The sequence below is a fragment of the Branchiostoma belcheri genome, unplaced genomic scaffold, assembly GCF_001625305.1.
Source record: "Branchiostoma belcheri isolate BF01 breed outbred unplaced genomic scaffold, Haploidv18h27 scaffold53, whole genome shotgun sequence".
NCBI lineage: Eukaryota > Metazoa > Chordata > Leptocardii > Amphioxiformes > Branchiostomatidae > Branchiostoma > Branchiostoma belcheri.
In genome coordinates, this window is record NW_017804165.1 from 1,560,511 (window position 1) to 1,571,453 (window position 10,943).

General features: G+C 43.5%; 1 protein-coding gene across 6 annotated transcripts in view; it reads left to right on the top strand.

The window, feature by feature from the left end:
- LOC109480927 (rho-associated protein kinase 1-like) overlaps positions 1-10,943 on the top strand; it is a 49,330-nt gene extending 38,387 nt beyond the window's left edge. For 2 of the 6 annotated variants that reach the window (XM_019783313.1, XM_019783314.1), the window contains 7 exons: positions 459-621; positions 972-1,050; positions 1,451-1,652; positions 2,053-2,118; positions 2,371-2,503; positions 4,954-5,046; positions 5,532-6,795. In XM_019783313.1, the coding sequence (XP_019638872.1) occupies positions 459-621; positions 972-1,050; positions 1,451-1,652; positions 2,053-2,118; positions 2,371-2,503; positions 4,954-5,046; positions 5,532-6,777 (1,982 nt within the window). In that variant the 3' untranslated portion in view covers positions 6,778-6,795. Of the gene's footprint in view, positions 1-458; positions 622-971; positions 1,051-1,450; positions 1,653-2,052; positions 2,119-2,370; positions 2,504-4,953; positions 5,047-5,531; positions 6,796-7,665 lie in introns of those variants that run through there. The other 4 variants (XM_019783316.1, XM_019783315.1, XM_019783317.1 and 1 more) reach the window with 3 other exon arrangements.

Here is a 10,943-nt window from a genome sequence, read left to right on the forward strand (position 1 = left end):
CTAGGAAGAAAAGGACTTTCCTCAACTGTTGGGGGCAAAACATGAGCATTTTTCAGTTGATTCAGGACCAGAATCAAATTTTTTTTGTGCAAATCAGAAAAAAACGAAGAGGCGAATCCGAGAACCAACAAATTAAATTGGTGTGGCCTTAGTTAAAATTCTTTATATAGGCTTTTCATAATATAGGGTTGTGAGTGTGATTAATGAAATAACTGAGAATTTGCTGGTTATATGTACAGTAGGTATAAAAAGAACATGATAAATTAAGAAAAAACGCAAGCACCTGATTTTCAGTGTCAACATTGATCTGAAATAGGGGTCATCAATACCACCTTCCTTTGATCAACCAGGTAAATCCAATTGGGAACAGGGTATTGTCTAAAAGTAATGACTAACCTGGATGACAGCGGTTGTTTGACAGTTATAGTGAATGTTGCTGTTGTTCTGTCCTGTTGTAGAGGTGAACAGACTGGAAGGCTGGCTGGCTGTGCCCAACAAACAGAACATCAAGAGATACGGGTGGAAGAAGCAGTACGTGGTGGTCAGCACCAGGAAGATTCTCTTCTACAACGACGAGAATGACAAGATGTCTGCTGCCCCGTCACTGGTCCTGGATCTAGAGTCAGTATTTTGTTATAATCCTAATAGTTCTGGATTTGGCTTAAGACCACAGTTTTGAGACACCTATAACTTACTGAAATCCTGGTCTTGAACCAAGTCCTCTTGATGCTATCTTACCTGTTTTCATCCTATCATCTTTCGTAATTCTTCAAGCATAATAGTGGAAGGCTGATGACATAAGCTAAGGTTGCATTTTTCAGTGAAATAGAAAAAAGTAAGTGTAAAGTCAAATTCACCATGATTCAGAGTTGAAGTGAATTCCAAGATATGCCTGTACTATTCTATGGTAATGGAAAATATTTTGCGGTTTGGATTTGGTAAAATAACAAGTTTGTGTTTTTCCTGCACAGTAAACTGTTCCATGTACGACCTGTAACACAAGGTGATGTCATCAGAGCTGACGCCAAAGACATCCCCAGAATATTCCAGGTTAGTTTGAACTACTCCCAAGTAATTAACATGTCCTTCTTTCTACCTGTAAGCCCTTACATGTATCAATCTAAAGTGAGAAAAGTTAAGTTAGTTAACTTAAAGCCCATCTCCAGTTTAGTAACCCTCGGGCCACACAATTGTGCAATCGCTACAGCAGGGGGCTAGTCCACTAGTAGTGCTGTGTGTGTTCAACTCCCATATTCTTCCCAAATTTTGAGTGCTAAGCAGAGAAAGCAGTATGCAGTAAAGTTTTTGGTATGGCTCAGCCCCGGATCAAACTCACGACCTACCGAATGCTAGGCCAGCATTCTACCCACTTGGCCATTGCAAGAGGAGACCAAATTTAGACCTTTTTGTACTGGTTATTTGTATGAATGCTTGCCTCCCTCCTGTCCAGATCCTGTATGCCGGCGAGGGGGAGAACAAGAAGATGGACGAGACGCAGCAGGACATCCTGCCCCTGCAGGGGGGGCCGGGCGTCACCATCCACAAGGGCCACGAGTTCGTCCTGGTGCACTTCCACAAGCCAACCACCTGCGAGGTCTGCCCAAAACCTCTCTGGCACATGTTCAGACCACCCCCTGCACTCGAGTGTAGAAGTAAGTACATACATTTCTTGAGAGTTAGTAGAAATTCGTCAATCACTAACTTGTTTTGAAAGGTAGAAACACATACCTCCAAATTTTCGATGTCTGCTGTACATTGTGATCATGGCGAAAACGCGAGTCTAGGTCAAGACTTGTACAGGTCTTGTTTTTCCATCCATACTTTTGGGTCATTACCGGTACCGATATGCAAGAACAACCATTCATCTGTAGTCCTGGTCTTACTTTTATTCACTGAAGAGTTATTGTCATGTATGTAGTACTGTATATAGATGTTTTAAATTAAGAACACAAGTTTGTATTAAATCAATGGTAGTGTTTACATTACTACAATAAGCAAAATAGTCCTGAGAACATGTACTAGTTACACCCTGTAATTTGCCTGTTTTTCCAGGATGTCACATCAAATGTCACAAGGACCATCTTGACAGGCATGAGGAAACCGTGGCTCCCTGTAAAGGTTAGATTTCACCCGAAACTTTTGTCAATAACCCATCCTGTTCCTGTGAGTATAAGGACCTTATGTAGTTCCTAGTTCATATTTGTGAATTAAGACATCGTAGAAGGTGTCTTGCAGTCTGAGAAGTATGGTATCATTTATTTTGTGAACATTTCAGGTTGTACACTTGAAGCTGTAGAATTGATGAGAAGGCTGATTCGTCAGGTTTTAGGCTGAAAAGATAATAACAGATTGAATGGTTTCTCCTTGCAGTAAACTTTGACATCCATGCAGCGAAAGACTTGCTTGTTCTGGCGAGCACACAAGAGGAGCAGTCACTGTGGGTCAACAGGCTGGGCAAGAAGATCTCCAAACCCCCTATAGACCCCAGGGAGGGGGGAATCAGGTACGTCATCCTGCTTTCTGATCTTTATGATAGCAGGAATTGTTTATGGGGTAGGATTCGCTTTGCAAAGTGTCTGAGGAATCACATAGACATCATAGTTTTCAAACCTTGCTTCAAACATTTCCTGCTGCTGTTTGTAGGTCTGCTGTGTTATACCTGCCTAATCAATGCCAAAAAAATCTCCATACAGGTACACAAACATGTAATCTACTTATTCATGCAAGTATAGCATACTTCACATCTCAAAATGTCAATAACATATCATCTGCAAAGCCATCCATGTGCCTAATGTGTCAAGAGGTGATTGAATGCTCTTTCTGTGGTTGATCAGTGACCATGCATAATTCTGTGATCAGTCTTGAAAGAAACAAAAGAAAAGATCACTTTGGCAAATAAGAGAAATTTGCCAGTTTACCATGAATATGACTATTAAGCTGGAAACATGATTTTCCTCAAGAAAGAGCATTTTCTTCACACCTTCTAAATGTACATTGTAAGGAAGAAGGAACATTGCCCTTTTCCTACCCTTTCTTTCCTGCAGAAAACTACCAAGACAGCGGACATTTTCAAATGTGTCCATAACATCTGAGAAAAAAGTCACTGCCGTTTGAGATCATAACTATGAGACATCTAAAGATCTTAAGATGGAAGCAAATCTTGACAAATACTCACTCTTGGTCCTTGTATTTGGCCAGCAAAGTTTAATTACTCTTAGGACTTTAATCAGAGTGTAGAGATAGTTGCAGTAGATTGAAAATGATCCAAATGAGATGAGCATCTGATACACTAGTAGTCTTATCCTCTCGTGATCTCTCTTTGAGGCATTTTTCCCCTTAGAGCTCTAACTTCAAGGAACATTATTTGTACATTATAACCAGCACACCAGTATGTCTCCCATAAAGTTTCAGTCCAAGGAAAAGTCATTCACACGACTCAACCATTATGTTGTATACTCAGACCAATATTTTTTGGCAATTGTTAAACTCAATATATCGGTAGGAGGACTTATAGAATGTTACATTCAGTCATTCAATATTAGCCATCGGTGAAACTAAAAATACCCAAGCAAATGGGAGTAAAAATTGTAGTGCTTTCAGATAGTGATAGCAAGATGGAGGATTATCTATCAGAATATAATCGGGATTAATCAGGTATCTAAAGACTAACAACTCAGTACACAACATGTATGGCCATCAAAATTAACCATATCAGTGTTATCCTCATGTTAAAAACATATATTAAAGACAAATAATAAACAGTTGTAAGAAAATCTGTTGTATTTAGACTACTACAAGAATCACACAAAAGGAAGATTGCTGTTCCACACAGCATTTCTCTCAGGTAGAAATGGGCTGCCATGATTTCAAAGATTTGATAGTAAAGCTGAAGTTGGATCATGGTGCCCATGGTGGGTTGTGGACTGCAGCCTGCCGTATCGTCAGTGCATGCCGTATCACATCACGTAAGCCCAGGTAACTCTGTTTTAGCCGTGCACAGTTGTGGTGTGACGCCCACCGGTGTAATCAGCCCAAATCTGCCAGATGATGATTTAATTCAGCACGCTTCATAAATAAGCGTAGTGTAGTAGACGTCAAGTCTTAGGTGTAATTCTGTAGCTCAGGGCTCGAAACTAACGGGTGATAAAGTTTGATAAGTCCACAGTCAGTCTCCACTGATATAGCAAGGTGAGACAAGATTGAGCTTACGACGGTACCACTTGTTAGGGCAGCATAGTGGCAAATAATTTGCAGGATGTCATATACAGTGTATGTTCATGCATACCGTAAAGGAAGCCCTCCCTTGGTGGAGTAACTAAGACAGTGTATAATTTCACTTCTTTTGTATGATATTAGGTCAACTGTTTCTGCTGGCAGATACAAAATGTGACTACAGAGTAATAAGTCTTTTCCATACTTTAGTTTCGAGCCCTTCACCACAACCCCTCATACATGTATCCTGAGAACATTTCATTATTCCATTTGCACATCACTCCATAGATATGTCATTTTGTCAACCCTCCATATACATATCCAATCACAGTGTCCTGTGCTGGCTAAGTTGATCCTCTTGCTTCTGATCATCAAGATATATTTGGCTTCCTCGAGCTCTGCTTTTGTGTGTGCTTCATCATCATTCACTTTAGTTACGTTAACCCTAAGTCTTACAGGTGCACCGTGTCCGTGTTTTCCAGACCAGGTAGCTGAAGTAGTTATGAACTGTCTGTTGTATGTACATGTAGTTGACTAGAAGTGTCGTGACTTATGCCTGTGGAGACTTTGTTGTTAGATCCTATGGTCCTGTACATTTGGTGACATATTAGATGTAGATTTCAATGTTCAATAGAGTGTACCAGCACCCACTTTTCAATCAAGACGGATGTTTGCCTTAGAATTTAGTGTTTCAACCCCGTCATTTTGAATTAACAATCTACATCTGCCGTCTTCCCAAAGGGCGTCAATGAGGTCAGTCGGGAGCTCGTCATCCTTCAGGAGGACAGGCAAAGCTGCAACGCAAAATGCTGCCAAGAAGCCAGGCAAACCCAGGTAAACACTCACTGCAGCAAAGACAGTTCCTGCACAGCTTCTGCATCGCTTTTGTTTGAACATGGAGAGCAAGGAAAAATATAGATAATAGAGTATGTCATGGTATGAAGATTTCCTGGTTTTGTAATGTCATAACTTAATTATAAGGGGCTGTCTTCATCTGTTTGATGGAGAAGGGAAGGTATACATTGTTCATGTTCAAACAAAGGTGTACATGTCTTTCAAGTTCCCTTCACCTTTATTTCTTTAGCTTATCTTCCTTTCACTATCAGCCTCTTTAGTAAAATCTCTTTTTATGTGTATTTTCTGCTGTTTTCTTTCCGTTCCATTCTTTTTCTGTTCTGATCAAGGCGACTGTAGCGTACTTGTCCCACACGGACAAGTGGGCACAGTCTCCTTGATTGTCTCTTGAGTCTCCATCTCTCTCTCTGTTCTCGCCTGTCTGACACCTGCTTGCCCGTCTCTGTTTCTCTGCCCCACCCCAGCTCTCCCATACACTTGCCAGGAGACAAGCTGCCTGCAGCCATCCCTATGGTTAAAGTCAGGCCAACAATCTTCACGTCTCCACACCCTCAAACCTCCAGACCCCCTCCCGTCACGCAGCCTCCCCCCTCCAGACCACCTCCGTCTTCACAGCCCCCCTCTGCCGGTAGTAACACGGGCAGGCCCAACACCACACACCGTGTGGTCGCCTACGGCACGACCGAAAGGGTCAGGCACAGAATTGTGGCACAGTCGCAGGCGGCGCTGCAGTCTGCCCTGGGGGTGGCCAGTCAAATGTCCCCGGGTGGTTCTGCATCACGAGTAACGGTTGCACCCGAACGGACCTCGCCGCCACCTCCAACCTCTCAGTCCACCGTGATCATCACCACCCCTCCCTTCACCCCTCCCCCCTCCACAGATGGCAGGTCATCACCCAGACATTACCATTACATCGTCACCTCCCCTCCGTCTTCCCCTGAAACAACCACCATCTCCCCTCCCCCCTCCTACCCTGGCTCTCCCCCACCCTCCTATACGTCTGCTGAACGTCCGCCTGCTTCGCACAATCCAGAGTCATCTTCTCCCCTCCCCCTCCCATATTCCTCACAGACAGCTTCCCCTGTCACCGCCCAGGGCACCGCTCGTATCGTCATCTCCCCCACCTCCGCTACCCCCTCCTCCCAACCTCCCCAGTCTCGCATCTACTTCTCCCCACCCCCGTCCTCCGGCACCTCACGTACTTCATCCCCAGTCAGATCAAGATTTGTTTTCTCCCCACCAGTCTCTTCAGCAGGCTCGCGGTCCTCTACTCCTCCTCCCCCAAGGATCATGGTCTGCTCCCCGCCACCTAACTCCCAGCGCCCGTCCCCCGTGTCCATCCGTCTCCCGCCCGGCGTCCACGCCTCTCCCCCCGCTCGTGTTGTGTTGTCTCCACGTCCAGACCCGTCTCATCATCACGGCACCTCCGTAGTAACATCTCCTTCTCCCTCTTCTCCCTCTCGCCACCGGATCTTCCTCACGTCACCACCTCCCCCCTCATCGCCCTCCCCCAGCGCCGGGCCCGGGCCCCGCGGTGAGGGGCAGCGAGTCCGAGTGGTGCAGGTCCACCCGAACGGTGGCAGCACGACCCGCGTCACCCCCAGGGCAATCCCCGTGCGAGTGGAGCGATCTCGCTCGGTTCCCGGGGACACCACATGTATGCCACAGAAGGTCACATTCCGCATCCACAAGCCTCCCCCAAACCCCTAGCCAAGGCTACCTCCTCCTTTCTCTTTTGGTAAGCTGTCTTTCTCTTTTCAAGCACTCTTGATTTGCCTCTTGTCTAATGCCTGTCTTTCAGTTTTCTCTTGGCTTGACTTTCCATCTGACACCCGTGTGGAGGAAAAGTGATTGTAACAATGCTTGATATGTAAAAAAAAAAACTTTTATTTCCAGGAACCAGTGTGTCTATGTAGGGGCTGTTTTAGGTGAGAAATAAAAGCTTGGAATGAATGACCAAGACCATATAGACAAGTGGATTCTGATGCATTAAACTACCTTGATATCAAAATAGAAATACGTCTGGATTTATCCTGAGATCTTCCCACACTGTTATTATTCTTCATTTAAAACAGCCCTTATGGTACATACATGTACATGTATACATGTACATGTATGAGACTGCTGAAATCCTTCCCAATGGTGCTACACAAGCAGACTTGGGGATAAGGAATGTTTTGTTGTGTTACCCATTCCTGGATTTTTTGCCATGTTTATTGTCATATAAATGACATGTATTTTTCTGCATTATTAGGTTGAAATTCACATGGATTTTGTGGCTTGTATGTTGCAAAAGGCATGCAGCTGGAGTGACCTTTGCCCTGTATTGGTCCCTATGTTTGGGATGGACCAGTCAGTGTCTCGGGAAAGTGTTGAAAATCCTTGTCCAAATTATGAATTTGTTCAGCAGAAAGACATCAGCCCTTTGAAGACGTTCTGTCACTGAAGATCTCTTCCGAAGACATTGAACTGGTCCACCCTTAAATGTGCTGATAAGAGTTCTAACTCAGATCTTTTATCCACACAGCAGTCTCGCTGTTGCTATACATGTTTGTGCTGAAATGTGTTGCTTCTTGCCCCCCTCCCCCTCTCTTCCAGGTCACCAGAGATGGAGGACAGCCCCAGTCCCAGCCCCACCCCCTCCCCGTTTCTCGAGCCCCCAGGACAAAGTTCTACCCTCCCACCCGTCCCCCCCAGTCCCATCCCCAAGGAAGTTTCCAAGGAAACCAAAGAGAGTCATAGACACTCTTGGCACAAGTTCTTCTCCTGATGTGCCCTCCAGTTGATGAGTCAGCCAGGGGCCTGTTGTCTAACTGCACCCATTGGTCAGCCAACATGTAGCAAAACACTCCTCTGTTAGAGCACGCCTCCCTTGGAGGAACCTAAACATGTTTTGTTTAGGACACCAAATCAGTTACAGTTTTGTATCACAGCCTCTCCCTGTCCAGTTTTGTTTGAACTTTCAGTTATAAGTAATGTCACAATAATAAGATTTGTCAGGCAGTCAAATACAAACATATCCATCACAGTATACAGCTGTTATGCCTTCACAGAGGCTGCTACAGTATTCACCAATCACAACTCAGTCCAGGCATTTAAGGCCTTGCAACTGGAGCTGATTTGCTGTCTCTCAATAAGCAATGAATTAAGCAAGCAATAAGTGGACCGTTCTGAAAAACAGAAATAATGGCAAACAACCTGCAAATAGTCAAAAGAGTCACAGTCAAAGAGAGGATATACTTTGAGTATAAAGGAATTATGTATGTATGTAGGTTCTATAAACATAGTTTATATGCTGGAAATTAATGTTTGAGATGTGATAGGAGTTACAGTAAAGAGAGATGTGCGACAGTGGTACCTACAATGTAAAGGGCAGAGCAGAGAAGACAAGTAGGCCAAACAAAAATTTTGTATTATACAATCATCAGATAGATCTTTTTTACATGTTTGTCCAAGTAGAGGAAAAGAAAAGCAAGATGGCAATGTGTAGCCGGTACTTTTTTAAAGACTAGATGTTATAGAAAGAACGTAAACCAGGAAAGTCCAAGTTTGGTAGAGAAACAGTTTGTAGGTCAAGGAAATTGGATGCTGTCAGTTGTGACAGCCGGAACAAAATGTCTTGGCAAGGCAGAACTTTCCACCAACATGAATGAAAGGCATCTAAAAATTCCTTCGGTTCAAGTTTGATCCCTTCCAACGGTAGGCCATAAGATAGTTTGTCATCCTTCAAAAAGCGTCTCTGAGCCTTGGTAGGCATGTCCAGCTGATAACCTTGCACTGCACCTGTTTTGTTGTCTCGGTTTGTTGCACGTGCAGTTTTGCTGAATTTTGTAGTATGCATGTCACCAACTATTTTCTTTCGTCATGTTAAATGCACTTTTTCCAACTTGTATATTGCACTGCTACAAAACATGTTCATGTAATGTGTGAGCCCCCCTCTCTCCAGTTCCACAGGATTGCACAGAATATATTGTCCCCTGCTTTACCTGTGTTTGTCCCTACTGTATTGTGCATGTTCACCTGTCTGTTACCAACCTGCTGCTCCCCTAGGTGTTTCCACAACAGTTTCTGCCAGGATATGCAGGAGGCCTGGATGTGTGCATGGCCTGGTACTTACCCCTGAGTGCCTTGGACCTTACCTGTAGTGCTATGGGTCCCTGCCTTCAACAGGGAGCTACCATGATGTAGTAGGGGTGTTTGTTTGGTGCATGTTGTTTCTAATTCTGTCCCCTTCTCTCACTTAACAGCTAATCTTGCATGTGGATGTACTTGCCGGTGGGTGGAGGGAATTTCTACATCCTTGAAGATTCTGCCCCATTCCTGGAAGGCAGAGACTTTACCTGCCTATCCATCCAATGTCTTTAACCCGAATCCCCCCAGCACTAGGACTCCATCCTACTGTCACTCCAGATGTCCACAGCCTCCCACTCTCCACCCATGGCTCCAGTATTGCACAGAGTCATATCCAAGACACATCACCACTTCTAGGACATCCCTCTCACTTCATTTTAGAATCTACATGAAATTGTTTACATCTGAATGTTTTAAAAAGCAGATTTGCCCCCAAAGACCTCATCGACTTGAGTGGCTATATAGTGGAGATTCGTCATGCCTTGTCAGGTGCCAATTATTATAAAGAGAGAAATGCAGAATTGTGACAGATGTTATTTTGTTTGTTTGATGTTAGCGTTTTCCTTCAGAATGTGCAATGCTCACTGTGGACAGATCTAGATTTTTGCCATGGAGACAAAACTGTTCAAAACTCCAAAGCTGTTTACAAAATTACTGACCTTTATTCTTAAATCAGTTCCTACTTGAATGTGTAAGAGAGAGCAGTGCACATCCCACATGACTAAACTTGCCATTTTTAAGCAGAGTGTTAATGTTGGTAAGGGTATATTTTGGCTGGTGTAGCTGCCTGCTAGAGAATGACGACTCACTGTTTCATCTACATGAATGCTATCAAGAAGCAAAGTTTGTATGGGCTACCATGTAAGGTATTGCTAGTGGATAGCTTTCCAGTCAGTATTGCAGTATTGTACTACCTATAGGTGCTAAACGAGCCTTACCAGAGTACAGAATTGAAGGCATCACTCCACCATTAGGTTAAGAAGTTAGTAGGGACTCGGAATGCCCCACCTTCTGTTTAGAGTGCCGACAGCTTGTACCAACACCGCATCTGCACTTGGTGGCTGGAATATGTATATTGCTACTGTTATGTCTGAAGATCTATGCACACTATATTGTACTGGATGTCTCATTGTGTGACCCTATCTGTTATGCCATTACTAAAGTCACACAGTTACTATATACTGTACTGATTACAACTAGTCAGCCGTAGGCTTATGTACCTACTGTAGAAATGAAGCACCAAGACAAAGCTAGGTCCTGTATTTAAATTATATTATCAATCTTAAAATTTTTGTATTTAACATTTGTTGTTTCTGGTGAACTAGCTGTAAACTTGCCTAGTGAAAGTATGTATGATAAAAATAACTTACTTTTTGCCACAGTATATCAGGGGTTCGATTGTAGAAAGCAGGGGCATATAAAGTTTTAATATTTGCTTCCATGCATTGTTATGCAACAAATACCTATACCGGTATTACTACAGCTGTTTGCCTTAGTGATGTACTATTATAAAACTGCTGGGGCATAAGATTGCTTATGTTTGATAGTACCAGAATAGGTGGGTCTCTTCATTTTGTATGATTGTAGAAAGTGTTGATTTTGTAGAGGAGAGTAGGAGAATGGAGACAGTAGCAAATGACAACAGCCAGAAACATGGAGCACCACCTTTCTGTATGCTGTATTACTACATGTTAAACTATCTTGAGATCTTATTGACATTAAACTGGACCATGTCCATGTACAGA